Raw genomic sequence first — 24,417 nt, forward strand, 5'->3', positions numbered from 1 at the left:
CGTATATATATATCAGGATGTACATATGAGATAGACCCATATTGCCTGAAGACCTTCATAATAAAGATCACATACAATGTACTTGTAAATGTTAGTATTTTGAATGTACACATATATGGAGAGTATTATGTTTTTCTTAAATACTAGTAAGTTATCAATTTTTAAACGTATATATATATCAGGATGTACATATGAGATAGACCCATATTGCCTGAAGACCTTCATAATCAATTTTTAAACGTATATATATATCAGGATGTACATATGAGATAGACCCATATTGCCTGAAGACCTTCATAATAAAGATCACATACAATGTACTTGTAAATGTTAGTATTTTGAATGTACACATATATGGAGAGTATTATGTTTTTCTTAAATACTAGTAAGTTACAACTTAAGCTACATGTATATCATAAAACTAATACGATGGTTCTGAGTATGGCACTTTTAATGTACATATCTTGGGTTTCCTCACTTTAATGTAGAGAAAATAACCATAAAAAAAATCACAATTTATTGCATTACAAACAATCAAAAAACAAAAATTGTTCAGACTTAAACTTTATAATCAACTTGACAGGTGAAAAAGAAAGTAAATAAGTCTTTTTGTAAAATATGAGGATCAAGATGGACATATTGGACAAAAGTTCAAAGGTCAATAAAACAAATATTTCAGATTCTTGTGTATGGTATATAGACGTCAAATAACATGGTCACCATTGTATTTATTATGCTTAGAATTAAATTCATAATAAAAAAAAAAGAAATACACAGAAGCAACTGATACCAGTGTAGTGTTAAAATTAACTCTGATTATAGATTTTATTACACTCTTACATCACATACTATTGTAACATATGACAATGGTAAACAATATGGTTCAAATTAATGGCTCAGATAGATACAAACTTCATTCAACAGTGTATGTTATCTCCCTTAAATTTGTCTTCGCTTTTCCTTTATTTTAGTAATGAGAGCTTGTTTCTTCCTTTTTGAGGATTTGGTGTTTTGCTGCAAGATGTATTCAATCATGTCTTATTTGAGACAAAATGTCATGTCTATAGTACATCTCCTTGAATCAAACCATAGATAAATGCAAAAAATATTTGTAGAATTTCATATTTGCAAGTTTTTTAAAAAAAGAAATGTCTGTATACAAAGACAGGTAAGCTATAGGAAAGAAGAGTTCCAAATTTTATGGATAGCATGTTTAAATTTTTTTTTCTTTGTGAAACTATTGTATTTATTTGTATTCTTGGCAATTCTTGCAAAAAATTAATAATATAACAATATCACAAGGCTACTTCTTTGTTTGTGCAGCAATGGTTTTTTCTGTAATAATCAAATAAAACTGAATAGTTGATTCCTTTAAAGTGCGGTCCAAAAAGTTACTTTTTGCAAGGAGAAAGCATAAACAAAGCAGAATAGCAGGGGTCTACAAATACATTTGTAGAGCACTAATGAATTTCTAATTAATTGCATATTTTTGAAAAAAAAATGGATCCAACTTATTTAGTCTTTGAAAAAAATATTCCGGTTATACTTTCCTGAGTAGATTTATCTTATTGTATTACACCTCTGTCCACTTTCTCTAACCCCACTGTATGACTCCATCCTTCAGAACCGCTTGACCACTGGCCACCAGTTCTAGGGCTCGTGGGAAGGCTTTATGCTCCACCCTCTTTACTCTCTCAGCCAATGAGGTGACAGTATCCCTGGGATACACCGGAACTGACTCCTGGACAACAATGGCCCCGGCATCAACTTCCTCCTGGAGCAAAGTAAGCAGGGGTGATCACTTAGAAGAAATTAGAGTCATTATAAGGTGATCAATCTATTGAAAAACAGTACTGACCTCTACAAAGTGGACCGTACACCCAGAAATCCTGACCCCCGAGGCCAGGACTTGTTCATGTGCATTATGACCTTTGAAGGAAGGCAGCAGTGAGGGATGAACGTTTAACAAGTGTCCCCTCCATTTCTTCACAAACTCTCCTGTACAACAAAGATTTTCCTCAGTCATTCATTAAATGTAACATGTATGGCATCTTATACTAACTTTTTACTAAAAATTACCCTACATTTCAAAATATTAATGTAGGTGTTAAATCTTGGTGTGTAATGGATTGAACAAGTATCAAAAATAACAGATTTAACAGTTACAAAAGAATATTCCATTTTTTTCATACTCAAACCCTTATAAATTACTCCAAAACAATATGTACAGTAACATTGTACACCCTGTTTTATATGTTAGAGAATTCTCTGCTGGATTACTATTTGTTTCTATCGCTACACAAAATTTAGGATACCAAAATTATTATAGAGATTTATCTTATTCTTAAATTGCCTCATATCATGAATCACTCCAAACAATATGTACAGTAACATTATACATCCTGTTATATATGTAAGAGAAGTTTCTATTGGATTAGTTTTTTGGTAGTATGGCTACAGACCTGACAAAATTCTCATGAAGCCGGCCAGACAAACAATATCCACTGAGGCCTCTCTCAGAACTCTGTCTACCTCCAAATCAAACTCTACACGACTCCCAAACTCCTTGTGGTTAATCACCTGTCAACAAAACGACCAATCAACATCACTCTTATGAAGTTATATACAGCTACACTTCAACAGATTAATGTGAAATGCACCAAGCTTAAAAGTGAGACTTGACCCTGAGTTCAGTGTCTTTAGCATTATAGTAAAATGGAAGAAAAATCAATGACTTCTAAGCTAATGTCTAGAATTCAATATCTCCATCTAAGACCAAATCTATCATAAGATTTATTTTTAGGCCTGACCTTAGTTGTGATCCCTGCCTTTTGAGGACTGATCTTAGTTGTGATCCCTGCCTTTTGAGGACTGATCTTAGTTGTGATCCCTGCCTTTTGAGGACTGACCTTAGTTGTGATCCCTGCCTTTTGAGGACTGACCTTAGTTGTGATCCCTGCCTTTTGATTACTGACCTTATTTGTGATCCCTGCCTTTTGAGGACTGACCTTAGTTGTGATCCCTGCCTTTTGAGGACTGACCTTAGTTGTGATCCCTGCCTTTTGAGGACTGACCTTAGTTGTGATCCCTGCCTTTTGAGGACTGACCTTAGTTGTGATCCCTGCCTTTTTAGGACTGACCTTAGATATAATCCCTGCCTTTTGAGGACCAACTGACCTTAGTTGTGATCCCTGCTTTTTGAGGACCAACCTTAGTTGTGATCCCTGCCTTTTGAGGACCAACCTTAGTTGTGATCCCTGCCTTTTAAGGATTGACCTTAGTTGTGATCCCTGCCGTTTGAGGATCAAAATTAGTTGTGATCCTTGCCTTTTGAGGACTGATCTTAGTTGTGATCCCTGCCTTTTGAGGACTGACCTTAGTTGTGATCCCTGCTTTTTAAGGATCAACCTTAGTTGGGATCCCTGCCTTTTGCGGAATGACTTTAGTTGTGATCCCTGCTTTTTGAGGACCAACCTTAGTTGTGATCCCTGCCTTTAGTAGACTGACCTTAGTTGTGATCCCTGCCTTTTGATTACTGACCTTATTTGTGATCCCTGCCTTTTGAGGACTGACCTTAGTTGTGATCCCTGCCTTTTGAGGACTGACCTTAGTTGTGATCCCTGCCTTTTGAGAACTGACCTTAGTTGTGATCCCTGCCTTTTGAGGACTGACCTTAGTTGTGATCCCTGCCTTTTGAGGACTGACCTTAGTTGTGATCCCTGCCTTTTGAGGACTGACCTTAGTTGTGATCCCTGCCTTTAGAGGACTGACCTTAGTTGTGATCCCTGCCTTTTGAGGACTGACCTTAGTTGTGATCCCTGCCTTTAGATTACTGACCTTAGTTGTGATCCCTGCCTTTTGAGGACTGACCTTAGTTGTGATCCCTGCTTTTTGAGGATCAACCTTAGTTGTGATCCCTGCATTTTGAGGACCAACCTTAGTTGTGATCCCTACCTTTAGTAGACTGACCTTAGTTGTGATCCCTACCTTTTGATTACTGACCTTAGTTGTGATCCCTGCCTTTTGAGGACTGACCTTAGTTGTGATTCCAGCCTTGTGAGGACTGACCTTATTTGTGATCCCTGTCTTTTGAGGACTGACCTAAGTTGTGATCTTGTCTTTTGAGGACTGACCTTAGTTGTGATTCCTGCCTTTTGAGGACTGACCTTAGTTGTGATTCCTGCCTTTAGAGGACTGGCCTTAGTTGTGATCCCTGCCTTTTGAGGACTGACCTTAGTTGTGATCCCTGCCTTTTGAGGACTGACCTTAGTTGTGATCCCTGCCTTTTGAGGACTGACCTTAGTTTTGATCCCTGCCTTTTGAGGACTGACCTTAGTTTTGATCCCTGTCTTTTGAGGACCAACCTTAGTTGTGATCCCTGCATTTAGTGGACTGACCTTAGTTGTGATCCCTGCATTTAGTGGACTGACCTTAGATGTGATCCCTGCCTTTTGAGGACCAACCTTAGTTGTGATCCCTGCCTTTAGAGGACTGACCTTAGTTGTGATTCCTGCCTTTTGAGGACTGACCTTAGTTGTGATCCCTGCCTTTTAAGGACTGACCTTAGTTGTGATCCCTGCCTTCTGAGCACGCTCCAGTCCCTGTACCCCTGCCTTATTTGAGATGACAAGGACAATTTCAGAAGAGCTGTTATTTTCTCCTCTAGTGCTGTCTATCAAAGCCTGAAGATTGGTTCCTGAAACAATAAAAATATCTTCAGAGTCTTTTTATGCACTCGGATTGCTATATTGAGGGCATATATTGTTTTGTCATGTTTGTCTGTTTGTTGTCAACTTTAACCTTTGGCATAACTTTTGAACTGTGAGAGATCAAGACTTCATATTTAGTATACATACTCCACTAATTTAGTTCTTTCAACTGACACCAAGGTCAGTGACCTTGTGACCTTGACTCAGACTTAAGTGCTAAAAATAGCTTTTTGAAACTGTTGCCGCCGAGCGCATAGTGTTTCACAAACACATCTTTTCTTTTGGTCTTACTTTTCAGTTCTTTTGTAAAGCTTGGCCTGGACATAAAATTAGCATTAAAAAATTAAAGCTCTGATGCTATTAAATGTAAAAATTGTAAACTGATGATGATATACAAGACAAACTGTGACCAGGAAAGTTTGAGCTTCTGGTTCAGCTGAACTCTTTTCAAGGAAATCTAAAGTACAAACCTGATCCAGAAATAAGAACTCCAACTTTCTTTTTCTTAGAGACACAAGGGACCTTCCATGACTCGGTCAATGCTTTTTGTAGATTCTTGATTTCAACACTCTCTCCCCCTGTGAAATGTAAAATTGCACTAAATATTGTTCATCAACAAAGAAACCAAACTGAATTAAAATTTTCAAATTTAAATTTGTACACAAAGATGATTCAATTATGAGTAAAGAGGTCTCAGGAAGAAATCACACATTGTAGCTAGTTTACCAGCTTCTATACCACATAAAAAAACATTCTTGGCTTAATTTACACAAAGTCTGTGTTTCTTTTTTTTCCTTTTAACGGCCTGCTCTAAGTTTTAAATAATCAGCAGGTTTTTATGTACATTAAGTAAAACCCTTTTTGTACATTACCTTGCTTGTCCTGAAGTTTTCCTATGACCGAGGCCTTCAGCCCTGAGGTCAGTAAATGTTGTAGTACAAACTCTGTCTGGGATCTGTCAATCACTAGAACCCCACCCACTCCACAGTTAAATGTCCGAGCCATCTCACTGGCCGTAATGTTGCCCTGTCAATCAACAAACACACAAATAGATATACAAATGTACTTATATTAAGGAACAGCAAATTTTCCCCAAAATAACTTTTGTTTTTTAATCATAATCTTTCCTCATTTTCCAAGGAATATGTAGCCATGTACATTGGAACTTTTGTATGATTTTTCATTGATAATCATCCACACTCTCATTAATATAAAGAGATTCAGTCTTTAATTACAAAAAAGAATTAATCAGTTCAAACAGAAAGGTTCATAAAAGGGCTTCTTTGACCTCAAATGTCTTATTTATGTGTTAGATTTAACACCCCTTTTAGAGGACTGTAAATCATGGTATTTTACCTTGTGAGCCAGCCAACCAAAGACTGCAGGCATCACCCACAGGCTGGCATCAATCTGAGCCTTCAAATGTCCCGGTAAAACGCGGGGGAGATTCTCCAGTAAACCTCCTCCTGTGATGTGACAAAAAGCTTTCACATGACCCTGATTCATCAAGGGAAGTAATTCTGTGACATAAATCTTTGTGGGTACCAAAAGCTCCTCTCCTAAAAAAAGAATACCAGGTATATGAATATCAAAAAATAACTTGTGCACAAAACTATACATACATGTATAAATCATACAATAATGAACAAGAATCTATAAACTCATTTCCTCTAAATTTAATAATCTTAAAGCACTATGATTGAAAGTTTTTTTTTCTGTGACCTACCCAGGGTTTTCCCTTTACTGAGGGGGGAGGGAGCATCATATCTCAACCCAAACATTTCCACCACCTTCCTCACCAGACTGAACCCGTTACTATGGAGACCACTGGAAGCCAAACCAATCAGAACATCCCCCTCCAGCATCTGTTGCATCCTGGGTAGAATTTGTCCACGTTCCACAGCTCCGACAGCAAACCCAGCCAGATCGTACTCCCCTCCCTGATACATTCCTGGCATCTCAGCTGTCTCTCCCCCTACGCAGGTAAAAACAATGCTGAGGGACTTTGTACAGGGAACATTTTTATTCTCAGCCTTGTGTAAAGAGTTGCACATAAAGAAGTACAGATAATTTCTAAGTCGTTAATATAGAAGTTACTCGAAAAAATAATTCAAGAAATTTTGACATTGAAAAGATTATTTTCAATATATATGTATGTTATGTTATTGAGAATATGCTATACCAAAAAGTCAAATTTTAAACATGATGTTTTGACTCATTAAGAGCTAAATATCTTTTTGATGTGAAATATAATGACATAAACGTTTCCTGGTGTACTAGATTTACTTTGAGTGGAGACAACATTAAATACAATTATTATCTTACCCACAAGGGCACACCTGGCCTGTCTACATTATAATCTTACCCACAAGGGCACACCTGGCCTGTCTACATTATAATCTTACCCACAAGGGCACACCTGGCTTGTCTACAGCCTGTGGCTATCCCTGTGATAATTTCCCTGGCTGTGTCTACATTCAGGTGACCTGTGGCAAAATAGTCCAGGAAAAACAGAGGCTCCGCCCCCTGTACCAGGATGTCATTTACACACATGGCCACCAAGTCCTGACCAATGGTCGAATGGTCACCCACTTCCTGAGCTATCTATGAATAGAATACAGAAAAACTGTATTTCGATCTTGAAAACATGTATTCTTCAAAAGCAATAATAAATAACAGACCTGATTATGGACCTTAGTTTGTACTGCTTGCCTAAGGACTGTGGCAGTTTTGTGGAACAATCTGTACCAAAAATATAATTCTTAAGTAAATGCTACCATTCAATCATCCAGAAATTAAATATAGCTTCAAATGTGATGAATAAATCCCCCATCAAACCATAACTGACTAAAAACTGACCTTAAGTTTCTTGCCCACTCCATCTGTACCAGACACCAGTATAAACTGACCTTAAGTTTTGTGCCCACTCCATCTGTACCAGACACCAGTATAAACTGACCTTAAGTTTTGTGCCCACTCCATCTGTACCAGACACCAGTATAAACTGACCTTAAGTTTTGTACCCACTCCATCTGTACCAGACACCATTATAAACTGACCTTAAGTTTTGTACCCACTCCATCTGTACCCAACACCAGTATAAACTGACCTTAAGTTTTGTGCCCACTCCATCTGTACCAGACACCAGTATAAACTGACCTTAAGTTTTGTGCCCACTCCATCTGTACCAGACACCAGTATAAACTGACCTTAAGTTTTGTGCCCACTCCATCTGTACCAGACACCAGTATAAACTGACCTTAAGTTTTGTGCCCACTCCATCTGTACCAGACACCAGTATAGGATCAGTAAATCCTGCAGCTTTGATGTCAAACAAAGCACCAAATCCACCCAGACTAGCATCACATCCAGGTCTCATGGTGTCTTTAGCCAATGGCTGAATGGCCTTAACCAGACTGTTACCAGCCTCAATGTTAACTCCGGAATCTTGGTATGAGAGTTGGGGTAACATTGTTTTTTGATGCCTGTAATATTCCATGAATTCAATAGAAATCTAAAGTGTATATAAAGTATAATATCACACATTTTTACAGAAGCAAGCCAAGATTAACATATGTATAAATTTCTCACAAATAAAACTCATAACATTTATTTCAATTTTGTTTTTATATCTTATTTTCTAAATGTTTTGAGAGGGTTCTCTTCTCATGTATGCAATTTCATCTGTAAATTACAGAGAGACAACCAAAAATAAGATTGGAGGATAATTAGAGTCAAGCACTGGACCCTCTCACATTGGCAGTTTAAAAATCTTTCTTAACCCTTTAACTACCAGAGATTTTGCGTTTTTAAAGCAAAATTGACTAAAAACTTTCGAATAGAAATTTCGACATTTTCTAGTCACTTTTACATAAAGCAACCTACATATTTTCTGAAAGGTAAAATTCTAAACTATTCAATTACGTAGAGAAAAATGACGTCGCGGTTGCCATGGCAACGAATAAGACTCATAATTGCCAAAATTTTCGTTTTTCTTCTTTTTTACTTCCCAAAAATACAAACAAATTTACAAATAACACTTCCACAACAGAAGATTTAGTGATACTATTAAAACAAAGCATATCCTCAATTAGTTTAAAGTTATGCTGGTGAATTTTATTTGAAAGAGAGGGTTTGACAATTAGATAATGTCTGCTATACGTAAGCATGGTAAGGCCTTGTGCAATTACAGTTGCATGATTGTAGTGACCAGTTTTGAAATCGTTTTCCCTCTAACAGTTTTTCGTTGATTTCAATAAAAATTAGTACACATGTAGAGAACACTTACATACACAGTTCTTTATTTTAGTACTTTTATTTCAAAAAAAAATTGTTGCCATGGTAACAAAAATCGGAATTTTGAAAAGTGGACATCTTAAAAATTGTTACGATTTCAACAAAACATGAAATTTAAATTCAATACCATGCTGCTCACTGAATTACAAATGAAGTTACAAAAATTGACATTAATAAAACGTTCGTCGAAGGGAGATGAGGAAAAATATTGCTCTAAAGAGTATCTCATTTTTGTCAGATAATAATAATAATTTGATGTTATCAGACTCATACCAGAAAATATTTGGCTTCAAATACCCGGTTCTTTGCTCTTTGGGGAAAAGGTCACATGTATTGAATTGATTTTATTATTGAAAAATTTTAATGTTTCACTCATAAAAAGATGTCTCAATAAACCGACCTTTGACCTTTTCGTGGCACTAACGGCCATTGAGTGATTGAGCAGTAAGGGATCTTTATCATGCCAACGCTTGCCGGGAGCCCGGTTTTAAGGTCTCATCCAAAGGACCCACAGCTTTCACTACAAGTGCCCATCACGTGCCAAAGGAACAATTTACACATGTATATTAACTTAGGTTTGTCGCTGCCGAGATTCGAACTTACGACCTCCTGATCACTGAGCGATAGCTCTACCGTGAGCGGTGCCACGTGTTTAGATGTACATGTGTAATGCCCAGTTGTTTTTGACATCAAATGTCCCCTCTATTTACTAAAGTATTACTATAGAATAAAATAGATTGCCTGCAGATTTCAGCAATTTGAACCTAAGAATTCCCCAAAACCTGTTATGTACTCGAACATACAATATCATCAGTTTATGAACAAGTTTCAAAAGAAGGTCAACGGGCCATCGCAAAGAACTATGCACACTAACTTTTGATTCCATCCTACATTTAACCCCCCCCCCCTGAGTTCAATAAAAATGAGAATTTTACTGCAAACATCCGTTCACTATATATAGTGATTACTAGTTAATTTTTTGTTTTAGTACAGTGTCAAATTGTTAATTGTTCTTAATTACAACTCTTTTTACTTGTGGATATGGATTATCTAGATGATCTTTCATTTTTTTCCTCCAATGGCATATAGGTTTAACTCATATAAAAACAAATATACATTTCTCTGCAAAAATAACCCCCCCCCCCTTGTGAATCGACAAAAGCTTGGGAATGTACTTGTTGAATAACAACTCACTATAGTTGAAAGGGAGATTTTTAAAAAAATATTTTCCGCCGATTTCTGCTGTGAAAACACAGTTTTACCAAAATTGTAGAGCTTCATTAGGCAGAATTTCCCGATACTACTGATTTAACGTTCATAGACTTATTTCTACAGTGTTTTAAAAAACAAACAGGTGACTTTGATTTCCAGTGGCGCATTTTGCTATTTTCGTGCGATCATCTGGTAAAAGTTCTGCATACTCGCTCGGTTTTATTTATTTTTTGTAACAGTATAATTCCTATAAATATAGATACTTGTAATCCCGGCTAATCTCTAAGAGACTATTCAATGAGGGAATTTTTTTTAAAGTTTATCCCAAATTTTCTTATTTATCAAGTAAGATACACTTGTTTTAACTCTGTGAGGACTGACAAAAATTATTTGAATAAATATACATGTGATAGTTCATCAAAATATGTTATAGATATTATGTTATTCAGACTGTGAACTGACCTCCCCCCACCCCCGCCCCCCGTGAAAAAAACTCAAAAAGACAATAACATAGTGTGAAATTAAAAAAAAATGATGGTAGCAAATATAGGCGTACGTATAGCAAAGTGTAAAATTTTTGCATCGTTATTTAATTATAACAACTTAGTTACAGCACTAGCTGCAAATCTGTAGCTCTCCGTAAAAAAAAATATTGATAGACCGGAGAGCAACAGTGCCATCCATCGTAAAAACTGTATATTTATTGCGCACAAAAAAATGCGCTCGGTTCTCGATTTATTTCTCCATTTTTTTAAAGCTGTAATCTCAAAATATTACAAACCGTGTGTTCCTAACATATTCTTTGCCTCTTTCCACAACAAAACATTCCTCATAATTGTTAATAGTCCTGGCCCTGATATTGCAATCATCGAACAATTCGCTTATTTATACTGCCATTTTGGTTTCAAAGATAATTCAGTCCAATATGCTTCGTTCAAATGTCAACTACAAGAGAACTTTTTAGAGGAGAGAGTAAAATTTTGAAATTTTCCATTTTTTTTGCAACTGAGGTAAGAATTTGGAAGAATCAATTCAAAACCAGGCGCAACTTTTTGTGCGCAATAAATATACAGTTTTTTTCAATGGGTGGCACTGTAGCTCTCCGGTCTATCAATATATATTTTTTTTTCGGAGAGCTATCGATCTGCAGCTATTACAGCACATGTACTAATACGAGTGTTCATGACTTTGGAACTTTTTACTGGTCTACAAATGAAATGAAAGGGTGAAGACTACGACCAGTCATTGGACTAGGAACCTTCTTATGATGTAAAACAAATCTGCATGCAAATGTATTAATATATTTATAATAAATACAGAAGCATTAGTTCTAAAAACGCTTTACAGTTCTGTAAAAAAAGTAAATAAACTGTGAAATTTAAGCTGGAATATAATGGGAAAACATTGATTTTAATTATCAGAGGGGGAGCCGAGACAAACGGAAAGACGAGTTTCGTAAAAAGAAAAAAAGCGAGAAAAACGTCAGTCTGACTAAAGCCAGCCCCTACTTTTTCACTTTGTTACGAAGTGAAATAGTTGGGGCTGGCTTTCGTCAGACTGGAAAAACGTCAGATTTTTCGGACCCCTCAGTGACATCTCTCTCTCTCTCTCTGACTGTTTGAAAAGGCATTTTCCCCTATTTCTTTTATTCAAAGTCGCATTAAAATGAATCTCCGACGCTTATAAACCTTACATGGATGTTCAAGCTTTGTTCCCCTCTGTGTACATAATAACTATGGTTAGTATGGTAACAGAAAGGGACATAATTCAACTAAAAATTTCAAGATTTTATTATCGCCTCATTTCCATGTAATTTGAGTAGGTAACAAACATATATTCCCTCATCAACAAGGAAAATTAGACCGCTAGTATTCCCCGTGATTTCAATGTAAATATGGATGCTAAAGTGATACATTTTTTTTATTTGTTACATCATAATAAAAATGGCTAACTGCGATATATAGCCTGTCGCCTTCATAAAAAAACATTTCTCTTTTCAAAGTAAAAAATATTAATACTCGAAAAAAAGCAAACTTAAAATGTTGATTGTATAAAGGAAAGATTAAATTATAAATATGCTTGACTATATTATAAATATTATAGGCGTCGGCACCGGGGGGGGGGGAGGGGGGTTGAAAAAAATAGATGTTATATAGGCATTCATCTTCTTTAGCCAAGGGTTTCTGATACGCCACTCTCTTCATGAACGAAAATTGGGATTAGTTGTACCTTTTTTGTTGGTTTAGCCCCCCTCCCCACTTTCACTTTGCTTTCGATGCCCATGAATATGCTTGTACCGGTAATTTTTTTTTTATTTTAAATGATATGTAAGATGTTAATGATGATATTTAATTATTTGATTAATTTTCTTAAGTACATGTAAAAATGACACAAACCGAAAGGGATTTCTGAAGCGCTGAGCAAAGGACAATATATTACTACATGTGCATAATATCTCTCCCAAAGCTAGGGAAAAATTATTTGTTAATTAAGTTAATTGTTCAGATCATGTTGAACATTAACTCTTCTTTATTAATAAGTCATTTAGAACTAGAACTGTCCAATAGGGACAAATACCCCCGCTGGGTTTTTCAGAGTAGGTGCCAATATTCAGAAATATTTTATGGATTTAGTAAGTGGTATTCACTATTGTCTAATAAAATGCCTTGCCACAGCATGATAAGCCCATCAGATATTGTTGATAATCATAAATTGGTTAGGGTGCAAGAAAATCAAGTAACCTTAATTAACAGATTGACACAGATTTCAATGATCTAATTTCCATTTCTTATCATGTTGAAAATATTGTACATACATCTCTAAGAGACTTACAGTGTAGGGATTAATTAAAACAAATAGTACATCATATAATTCTAAACTGGCTGTGTTAGAGCTTAACAAATATCCATCTGCAGCTTTAAATTGTTTATAAATTGCAATATTATGAAATAATGGAAATGCTAAAGTCTAATAAAAAAAATTCAAAAATTAATTATTCTTTAGACTATAAAATTCAAGTGAGACATGACTGCAATTTGTTGCAAATACCGGGTATATGAAAATTGAAATGTAATTTTTTTTTCAATTAACACATATATATAATTAATTTTAATTATATCATACAATACTAATTCAGTTTTAATCATACACTAAAACATCAATTTGTTTTAATTACATTACACCAATTGAAAGATCTTTATCTGAACTACAGCCATCAAGAACTCTTAATTAACACAAGCAACTATAAGGCCATTTCTTTTGACCCAACTCCCAAGAGGTAAATTAAGATTAGATCTAGAGATGCTCTTGCCAGTTAACCGACAATGAACTCATTAATTTCTCTCTAATTTGACATGCACATTTCTGCTATCAAAAATTCTCCTTGACCAGTGCTTGATAATTATGCCCATGGGACAAACTGAATTCCTCTCAAATCATTAACATTTGTTATAGAATTTGCTGTAAAGTATACGATAAAAAATAAGTTTTTACTTAATTTAGCATTTTTTAATAAGGATACAAATATATTTTTTACATTTTTAAGGATCATTATGAAATTTAAAATTTTAAAGACTTAGTTTTTTTTATAAAAAAAATCACTTAAATTAAAGGTCACAGTGACCTTGAAATAGGTCGTGACACACCGTCTACCCAAGATGCATAAATTGTCAAAGTTTGATGATTGTAAGTCTAATAGTTTTCTAGTTATGACCCAAACAAAATCACAAAATAAAAAAGAAAAACGCCTGTAAAATGCAGAAAAACCATCCAATCATGATGAAAATCCCAGGTGCACACCTTCATATGGTGAATAATAAGTGTATAAATTTTCAGACAAATCCATCCAACACTTTCTGAGAAACGGTCCGGACAAAATCTTGTCTACAGACAGACGGACAGACGGACATGGTGATTCCAATATACCCCCCTAAACTTCGTTTGCGGGGGTATAAAAATTAATTGTTCCAAGTATCAAAAGGATCAGTTCCTTTTACATTGCGTTCATACACAATTCCATTGTACATATGTAAAATGTCACATTTATGACGTCATAGTGCATTTTTTATGATTTACTCTAAAAAGATCCAATTTTCAACAATAAATATCTCCGTAACGAATGCACGCACCTTAAAAAGTTTGTAACAAAAAATATAGGGAAAATATCAAACTTTTGGTTTATGGCATTTTAAAAAATTTTATTGTTTGTTGAAATTTAGTTAAAGGCCACAGAAGATAGCATAAAATCAGTAATTTAAGTGTAATTTTATCAACTTCCTAGTAGGATATGCAATGTTTGGTTCAAGTTTACGATAATTTCTAAGCATCATATAGAAAAATTATGTGTGGCAGAAATGTTCAGTTTCTTCTCTAGTTTACGAATATATCAATTGTTTTGTTGTATCCCAGTTATTAACAAAACGCCAGCAGTTAAATGTTCGTGATGCTGAAAAGGCGTCAAAAGGCGCCTCTGGGCGTTAAAGGGTTAAGCAAAGGCAGATCCAGGGCCACCACTCCACCCGCCTTCTACTGCCCCCCCCCCCCCTTACGGAATTCTTGGATCCGCCACTGTTAAGCATTGCCTGAATATTTTTACCTGTCCAACACCCTGAATCCAATATCAGATCTGTGATACACTCCATCAAACTTGATAAACCCTGCCCACTTCTCAGCTTCTGTACAGGCTGACTGGAGGTCAGAGTTCACGGCCACGACAGCCAGGACACGCCCACCACTGGTCACTATACCCTGCTCCTGCTTGGCCGTCCCTGCATGGAACACCAGAACTCTGGGTCCTAACTTCTCCACCCCATCTATACCTATAATAATGAACAAAGGAATCATTTCTTGTTTTTCTGTTGTGGACATATTTTTCTATGAATGTCAAGGTTTATAACCCATTCTTCAAAATTTTAATATATTCTTTATTGCTTATAAAAACAAACATGCAATTTTTCAAACATTAACAAGAGCTAGATGTTTGTAAAACACTTGTGCCCCTCCCAAAAATGATTGGAAGTCCAAGGGGCATAACTCTGTCCTAGATGGCTATAAAAAGCAGGAGCAGAGCAACCACAAACCTCCAAATCATCAGAAGTAGGATCAGGTGCCATGGAGGAGAGAGCATCCCCACCACCGTTCACACCCGCCTTGTGCTCCTTGTCATAATCAGGAAATAACAGAAAAATCTGTTGTCAAATTCAGTGTATAAATAATGGAAACTGCAGAAAATTGGAATTTAAATAAAACTTGACTTAGATATTTTTTATGATGAATCTCTGCAATGAAAAGGAACAAAAATTGATGGTGGACTGACAGCCGCAAGAGGGGGGGTGGCATAAAATGGAGGATTTACTTTTCAAGCACAGGGAATAAGAATGGGAGTTTCTGTCATAATTATTAATTTGATCAATTTCTGAAATTCCTGTGTTATATACCTGAGATAGGTAACCCTTTCTTGTACATCCCAGGGTATCCCCCACTGGCTAGCACCACCCCCGCTGTATACAGGTCAGAGGTAAACTGTGGGAGGTTGTGGGTGAGTTTTCCCTCCACACAGGCTTGACATATTTCATACAGGTCAGACTCCAGTAGAGGCAGGATAGACTGAAAAATATACAGAAGTCAGAATTATTAAGAAATGATTGAATGGATGAGTGGCATACACTAGTCTGATAGAATCATAAATCCAGAATAGCCAGCTGCATGAAAATATACAAAAATCAAATTCATAATTTAGGAATGTTCTGAATAAAGGCAAAATTTATGGATAAATTGGATGGAATTGAAATACCATAAACCTGGAAATTTTTACGTCGATTTTATTTTGCGAATTCGGGTCAAAATGATGTTGATTAATTTTTACGTTTCAAAATTTTACGAATAACCTCTGTTTTGTTTACATTTTCTTATTGGTAATTTATTTTTCAGAAAAATATTTTTGCGAATGCAATGAACTCGCAAATTTGCTAAAAATTTATCTACAGCAAAAATTTCCAGATTTACGTTATGCAACAGTCAGGTCTGAATTAAACAAAAATTAACTACTCATCTGGACTAGAAACTTCTGATAAAAAAATAATTTTATTCTTTAAATTTTTAGAAGTAATAAATTAAAAGATTACAAATCTAAATTAAATATAAATGAATAATAAAGTGTACCTTCCCTATCAATTTCATTGTCAATAAAAAAGGCTTCCTCTTTCATAATTCTATTTTAACGATGTTCGATCCTGATATTTAAAGTCTTAAACTTTTTTTTGCGTAGTATATTTTTAGTTTCTACATACGTAGCTTAATTAAAATTCAAATAAAAAAATTGGGGTCAATATGCTTCTTTGGCGCTACAGTATATTTCATATGACTTTTTTTGCACTAAAATTTGTGTCTTAATAAAAATTACATCTTCGACGTTTTCCCTCCAATATTTTCATCCATTTAAAACATGAAACAAAATTAACTCTTAGACCAAGTCTATTTAAAAAAAGACACTTTAAAATTGTGACTACAAAAAAGTTTCAAATAGCTTCTTATAATCAATTATTTGACCTTTCTGCACAAACAAAATGTGAATTTTTGGGCATTGAAAATTTAATAAGCTAGAAAATTATCTAAAAGTCTTAAACTTTTTCTGAATTTAAGCAAATAGGTCTTAAGTTATTTTAAATATTTAGAAAAAAACATCATAATTGGGGGTGTATGTAAATTTTCAGATAATACTAAAAAAAAGTGTAAATTTTATGGTAAAATTGGCTTAATTTTTTTCCCAGATTTTCGGAATATATTTACTATATTTGTCACACTTCTGAAGTTGAAAGAATTCATAAGAAATAATTTAATACATATTTCAGCATAACACATTTCACTGCAAAAAAAAAAAACAGCTTTGTGTGCAACCAGCATGGAAAATAGATTCCTTTTGGAATCTAAAATTAACAGTATACTGTTCTAGATCATTTTCTTCTAAAAAAAAATCTTTGCCACAAAATATAGGTCCTAGCTTAATTCTTCTTGAATGGAATTTCATTGAATATAGTTCAATTTGCATTGTAGAATCCAGATTTAATTTTAGAACTTAAAAATGATGCACTAACTGATTTTTTTAAATAAAGGACAGGACCAAAACCGCTCAAAAACTCAGGATCAAACATCCTTAAATTATTTTTTTTATTTATTTATTTAATTTAATAATTCATATTCTTTTATTTTGCCTTGAAACCCAATGATTTCAAATTTCTGGTGCCAGGCCTTATATTGTCAAAACTTGATTTTCATTGAAATCATTTCCATAAACATTTACAATCTTTTTTCATCCTTTAATTCTTTTAGATTCCATTTTATGATTCTAGCAAGAGATCAGGAAAGACTCCCACATAAACAAACACATGTTTGTGCAGACAATTTGGACACCTAAATTTGTGCGGCGGCGAAAATGCTACCTGGCACCTGATTGGTCATTAAAAGAAAAGACTACTTAATATGTATTTGACAAATGAAATAAAGTTGATAAAAATCTCATATCAAGACTAATGGGCATCTTTGAGATATATAGGATCGAGTTATAGGTAAAAATTTAAAGGAAGGACTAGGCACTTTGGTTATAGATTTTCATTTGGTGCTGACACACCTAGTTGTAAACAATTGGAATTTGAAGGTAAAAGTGCCATCACTGTATATTTTTTTCTGGCATGTTTTGTTTTATGAGATCTCGAACTTTCACGAGAAGAAAGCCATTTGCCCAAAATTCAATATATGTATCAGTTACACGGGCTCAAGTTTGTATGGAAGTCTATGGGAAAACATTTGGTGGTGTTTGTCCATCAGTCACTATATGAAATGAAAGTAGATTTAGTGGGTTTTTCGAACAATTTATATATAGCACCTGGAAATTTTCATATCTTAATCTGTAAAAATGGACCCCATTTTCACATCTGCAATGTAAGTTTTAATGTGTATTGTACTTAAAATGTCTGCAATGTCTGTATCATTCAATATAGTACTGTGATGCATTGATTAACTTAATTGTTGTACAATTAGCATATATAATGTGTTTTTCCTTCTAATTTGTTCTTTGTAAAATTATAAGCTGAGAACAAATCATGTACACACTTGTAAAACATATTTTGGATCAACTTTGAAAGTAACAGAAATTTTTGAAAGTTTTGAGTAAAATGTAAACATGGTAAATAAGCTTATATAATCAAGAAAATTAATGTATATTCTCGCCTATAAGTCGGTCCACCTATAAGTCAGTTGTATTTTTTAGGTAAATTTGGAGGGATTTGTCATTGACCCACTTATAAGTTGGTACAACCTTTTGACAGAACCTTTTGACATTTCAATACATTCGATGGTTTTACCTTGTTTCCATTCATATTTTTTTAAATAATGCTAATACCAGGTATTTCATTTTGGATGATGAAACAAACAGTGGAGTATATTCCATGTAGGCTAAAAGGCTGCAGCCTACACATCATTTTCTCAAGGATGACAAAAAATATATAGGGCCTACATATATGCAGGTAGGTTAAGGTTACAACCAAATATTCTACTTGCCTATATGATATGACGTCATAGTAAGCTATATGACGTGAAGTTTAGAGATAACAATTTCTTAAAATCGATATCTAAGATTGATTTGTTTTCGTAAAAATGAATCAAAATATGCATAGGCATAATATAAACGAAAATTTGTCGTTACTGGGCCTCTGTAGTTATCACAGGGGTTAAATACCAAACCCGTGACGTCATAACTGTTGATCATGCAGAAGCAGAGTGAAAGTGAAACGTAACGAAAATTCATGTAAACAAACACTAGAAATCGGATTTTAAAAGCATTTATAAGGAATATCATGTGTGATTCATGTGGGAATAAAGCTTATGAATAAGGTATGGTAATAAAATTCTTGAATTTTTTCGTAAAATTAAAGCAGGGAGGGCGTTTACTTGCCGATCAGCTTTTCCTCTGTCGTTTGTAACAAAAGAGATGCAAAAGTTCAACACTACGCCGCATACCTTGAATCTTAATTTTTGTTTCCATCTAAAGTTCTTATTCTATTGATTTTAAAAAGTGCTGCTAGAATCGTATGGTTGACGGGAATTGATGCATTTTTTTCGATGTTATGATCAAAATTTAAAAATTTTGGGAAGGTTTCGTCCGAAAGTGTTTAATAATTATTTCTGTGATAGGACAGTAGGATTCTAGCAGCACTTTTCATGATACCGAGATGTTTTTACATAACTATTATTACAAATTAAAACTTGTTATCCCCGGGGTAGTGTTGAACTTTTCACTTTTTCATTAAGGCATATTTTCTAATTATAGACATCACGTGGTGACGTCATGGCGAAGTGCTTACTGTAGTATAAGTTCCATTAAAGTCTATAGAATGCATATTTATAGCAAAAGTTTTATCCTTGACTTTTCCGATTTATTAGTGTTAAATAATAATTTTAAAAAAGTGTAAAATCGCCGAATTCTGATCCATGTGTTGCCTTAATATACCCGCGTATAACTCTGAAAGAAAGAGTTATTAATAAAGTTGCTTCAAAATTAGGTCTTGCCTTTTTAATTTTATTTTAATCTTAACATACTTAAGGTTATGAGTTAATTTCATTTAAGTCAAATGGCAAAAATGTATGAATTCTTAGCAAACTGCACTAAATTTGATGGTTTGATTCTGATATGTAAGTAAATTAAGTCATTCAAGGTTTCAAAAATTACTATGAAGTCTATAGCACAATAATTTTTTAAAAAATCAGTTACATAACTTATGAACGACAACAAAACAGAATGAAAGTAAGGAGTTATTTTATATAATATAAAGTATTTCGCAAAAGTCGTATGTTTCAATAATTACTGTATCATCTTTCGTGTACAAACTCGATCTTAAAAACATCTTTCCATATTATTTGCAACTATAGGAACTATTAAAGAAGGTTCAACTGTCCGCTGCTAAACTTAAATTCACCAATTTTTCCAAGAGATGCGACTATTCTCATAACCTTAAGTATGTTAAGATTAAATTTATCATAATCACTGTTTGGAGAAATAACAATTTGGTTGTCTTCAAAATTATGTTAGCACTGAATGGTTTACTAAAATGGCATAATATATACTTGCATATAACATAAAATTCCCTGTTTTTCATCATTAGGAATACAACCCTACAACGAATGTCAGAGTCTCTGTTTATGGGACTGTGTGATAAACTTGGGACCTCACAACTGGTAGCCATGAGGAGACATGTGATGGACATCAGGGATATGGTGAACAATCAAGTGAGTGGTGATAAGGGCAGTATGATAGTGAGTGGAAGTTACAAAGAAGGATTCCGACTGAAAGGATCAGATAGGGACTTTATGTTGTGGACAAATAATCACCGTGTGATCTGGGACTTATCTCAGTCTCAGTATTACAACACACACAGAAAAACACTGATCCTCTGTGACTCTTCTGAAAGTCCACCTGGATTCACTTTGTTATATTTACTGTCACCATGTGTACACACAGCAGTCCAGCGAGCTTGTGTTAGAGTGAATAACAGGTATTATATCTCTAGTTCAGAATACAGAAAGTTTTGGTGTTCTTTTTCTGACTCCACCCCACATGGACCCTGTGCCAGTGGATTTCATGGAACATTTGAATATGATTCTGCCTACTGCTTTGCCTCTGAATTTTGGCCTCCTTCTGCCTTCACATGGATAGACAGATGTCACTCATGGCCCCAGCCTCATGTTGTTGCTGACATAGTAAAAAATGGTTGTCACTTTGTAGCAATGGGACATAAGCTAGGACATCATGAAAACAATGAATGGAGAATTTCTTTCTCTCAAGCAGAACAAAAACTTGTGTGTGCTATGAATCACTGTCAATTCTTAACATATGGCTTGCTTAAATTGTTCTTAACAGAAATAATTAACAATGGACTAAGTAATTATGATAAATTACTGTGTTCCTATCACATGAAGACAGCAGTTTTCTGGGTAATTCAACAGAATACATTACAACAGTGGTGTCCACAAACTCTCCTGGAATGTTTCTGGGTCTGTTTTAAACTCATCCTTAAGTGGGTGTATGAGGGAGTCTGTCCTAACTTTTTCATTCCCCAAAACAACATGTTTCCGAGTAAAGTCCATGGTGCAGCCCAACATCAGCTATTTATAAGACTGTATGGGTTTTATAAGCAAGGTTTAGTATTCCTGTTACACAGTCCCTCCATTAGGTCTTGTATTGTAAATGTCCTTCACAACCCCAACCTCTCCATCTGTACAGATGAACATACTCTGATTTCTGAGGCTGAGTTTGATATGGAGCTATTGTCGGATATAAACAAACATGACACACTTTACACACCAAACCTAGAAACCTGTATGAGATATCTACATACAATAGAACAGATGATGGTCTCACACCTCCTTACACAGTATCAAGTTATGACATTACAGAGACTTACAGCTTCTGTCCTTCAGAACACTACTTTTATGTTATACATGGAAACTTACACACAGGAAAACAAACTGAAGTATAGAGCTGACAAAATCTCCCATCACATGCTGAAATTAGCATCCAAGTTTGGTTGTATTACTGACATGCTGTACATAGCCATGTATTATTACAAGACACTTAGATACATGGAAGCTTTATCTATTATAGAGATGATCAAGGTCAAGTTAGCACAACCATACCTAATGTATGAGTATAATGTTAATACAGTGATGTATACTGAGGCTGTAGAGGGACAGTCCTGGTCTACAAAGATGAGACAGGCTGTAGCAAGGAATATCAGACTTTACAATAGAATCCATTACATCAATGAATTAATACCTGAACAACAGTCTGCTCTACGGAATAAGGAGTCTTTATTACATATCCCACCATTTGTAATATTATACATGCTACAGATTTTTTGCTACAGACATGCAGACACAATGAGGGTACAAACAGCTCTAGATGATCTACAGACCCTTGTTCACAATGATCAGGGACAGCTTATACCTCTATATCTCAGAGACATATCATGGCAGATTCTGGGGATCTGTCAACAGGTGACAGGGAACCTCCAGGCTGCTCTATACTCATACCAACAATCTCTCAGACAAAAACCAGTCCATAAAATACACACAGCTACAGAAATGAGAATACAGGGAACTTGTCACTAAGATAACTAAATTTGTAAAATATAGAAACCAATCAGCCAATCCGATAAAGTTTATAGTAAGAATATGTCTTCTCATTCCACAATATCTTATGAAAGACCATTTCATTGATTCCAAAATCTCATTTTATTTAGGAATAGAGAAGTTATTCCAACTTATGATATGATTAAAAAATTTACCTCTCTCTGATTGGCTGAGATCCAACAATGTTAGAAAAATACTACATTGTATCATATACAGGTAAACTTTGGTATACTGACATCGGATATGTCGACAACCTGGGATATGTTGACGTACATCCCTGGTCCCGGTGTTATTTACTAAACAAAAAAACTCTGATACATCGACCTCTGTAATATCGACTACTCTGCTATCTCGACATAAATTTTCTGCTTTAATTGTATGTCAGCTGGTCGCTTGTCACGCACGGATGACTCTGTGTATCTCGATGTCATCAGAAATGTTGTCATACCTTTCACAACTTTGTTCTGATTTCGTACTGCTTCTGCAGAAACAGTATGTGAAATTTGTTTGTGGAAGAATCCCAAACCCCTCAGCGTTTTTGAGACATCAATTGTTTAATTTTCATTTAATATTGGGTAATATCATTGATAATTCTACTTAATTAGAACTGCGTAAATGTTCAACGGCATCGAAATCCAACAAAACGTTAACATTTTGTAAAAAAGACGCTGATTTACAATGAAAAATATACAGGCACATGGAACTTAATGTAACTTAGAAATTGTGGTAAAAATACAGTCAACAGGAAAAAATTCAACCTACAACATGCACTACTATTGAATCAGCAGTAATATCTATGCATGTGTGAGTAACATCATTGAGTTTGTTTTAATGCACAAATCAATTTAAATTTTGATTGAAAAAAAATTAAATGAAAAATAATGGTGAATGACTATGTAATAAAAATGAAGTGAAATAGTTCCAAGTATTTAAAATCAACTCCGGTTGAAGATGGCAAAATTTCCAGTTTTCTTAATGGTGCCGCTTCTGATATTTTCCTGGCACGTAAAATATCAAAATCATTGAAAAGCCTGGAAAACTTCTGATATTTTGGACTACATATATCCTATCATATAGTGTGTGTTTCCTATCATATAATGTATGTATCTTATCATATTGTGTCTGTATCATATCGTATCATAATGTATCCTATCATATTTAGGGTGTATCCTGTTGTATATTGCATGTACCCTAACATAATGTGTGTGAATCCTATTGTTATTTGTGTGTATCCTATTGGAATGTGTGTTTAACCTATTGTAATGTTTTGTATCCTACGTATCAAGGGTGTATCCTATCATATCGTGCATGTATCCTATTATATTGTTTTTGTATCCTATCGTAATGTGTGTGTATATGTGTGTACATGTCCAGCCATATTTATTGCAGGGCATACAAATAATAAATATGCAGATATTTGCAAACTTTATGACCACTTTCTCATTTAGCCCAAACTTTCCTTATGCTTTTAGCTGGTACTAGTATACAGTTATACTTTAACTCACTTGAGTTTCTGGGTCTCCAAATCGACAGTTAAACTCCAGAACTTTTGGTCCGGCAAATGTTAGCATTACCCCAGCATAAAGAACACCTACAATGTAAATGTTATCATCAAAACAGAACATGGAAACCTTATTTTATGACCTTTCTACTTCTAAAGCATCGCTTATGTATTGGATGATTTAGAAAAATACTAAAGGATTATTTGACATAAATATGGTCTGGGGCCCCTTTTTCTATCATGAATTATACTAAATCTACAATCATTCTGATTATTTTAGACAAGAATGAAGGAAAATGACTCCTTCTGAATAGCATAGTGATGAAGTTTTTTGTTACAAAATTTTCAGTCCATTCTGCTATAATCTGTTCATCAAAAGCACTAAAGATTTTTGTAAGAGATTCTCATAATAAAACTGGGCTACTGACATCTTACCAATAAATGGATAGCCCTCCTTCTTCATCCCATCCACAGCTCTCTGTAATATCTCCTTTCTAATGATCTCCAAATCTTTGTCTG

At 34.7% G+C, this 24,417-nt stretch overlaps 2 protein-coding genes across 5 annotated transcripts in view; one reads left to right on the forward strand and one right to left on the reverse strand.

Moving 5' to 3' along the window:
* Nucleotides 1–247: 247 nt before the first annotated feature.
* Nucleotides 248–24,417, reverse strand: part of LOC134273066 (trifunctional purine biosynthetic protein adenosine-3-like) — a 32,868-nt gene continuing 8,698 nt past the window's right edge. For 2 of the 4 annotated variants that reach the window (XM_062755234.1, XM_062755233.1), the window contains 14 exons: nt 24,334–24,417; nt 23,903–23,988; nt 15,653–15,821; nt 14,812–15,034; nt 7,969–8,194; nt 7,115–7,313; nt 6,436–6,684; nt 6,066–6,268; nt 5,582–5,735; nt 5,180–5,287; nt 4,563–4,696; nt 2,463–2,580; nt 1,859–1,998; nt 248–1,774 (listed from right to left, as the gene is read on the reverse strand). The exon at nt 24,334–24,417 is cut by the window's right edge and continues 4 nt beyond it. In XM_062755234.1, the coding sequence (XP_062611218.1) occupies nt 1,595–1,774; nt 1,859–1,998; nt 2,463–2,580; nt 4,563–4,696; nt 5,180–5,287; nt 5,582–5,735; nt 6,066–6,268; nt 6,436–6,684; nt 7,115–7,313; nt 7,969–8,194; nt 14,812–15,034; nt 15,653–15,821; nt 23,903–23,988; nt 24,334–24,417 (2,273 nt within the window). In that variant the 3' untranslated portion in view covers nt 248–1,594. The remainder of the gene's footprint in view (nt 1,775–1,858; nt 1,999–2,462; nt 2,581–4,562; nt 4,697–5,179; nt 5,288–5,581; nt 5,736–6,065; nt 6,269–6,435; nt 6,685–7,114; nt 7,314–7,968; nt 8,195–14,811; nt 15,035–15,652; nt 15,822–23,902; nt 23,989–24,333) is intronic. The other 2 variants (XM_062755235.1, XM_062755236.1) reach the window with 2 other exon arrangements.
* LOC134273068 (uncharacterized) lies at nt 20,380–22,691 on the forward strand. The gene has a single exon (XM_062755237.1). The coding sequence runs from the start codon at nt 20,391–20,393 to the stop codon at nt 22,374–22,376; it is 1,986 nt and encodes a 661-aa protein (XP_062611221.1). The 5' UTR covers nt 20,380–20,390; the 3' UTR covers nt 22,377–22,691.

This window comes from Saccostrea cucullata, unplaced genomic scaffold (assembly GCF_032062105.1).
Source record: "Saccostrea cucullata isolate Sc308-1 unplaced genomic scaffold, CSIRO_AGI_Scuc_v1 ctg3532, whole genome shotgun sequence".
In the NCBI taxonomy this organism is placed as follows: Eukaryota; Metazoa; Mollusca; class Bivalvia; order Ostreida; family Ostreidae; genus Saccostrea; species Saccostrea cuccullata.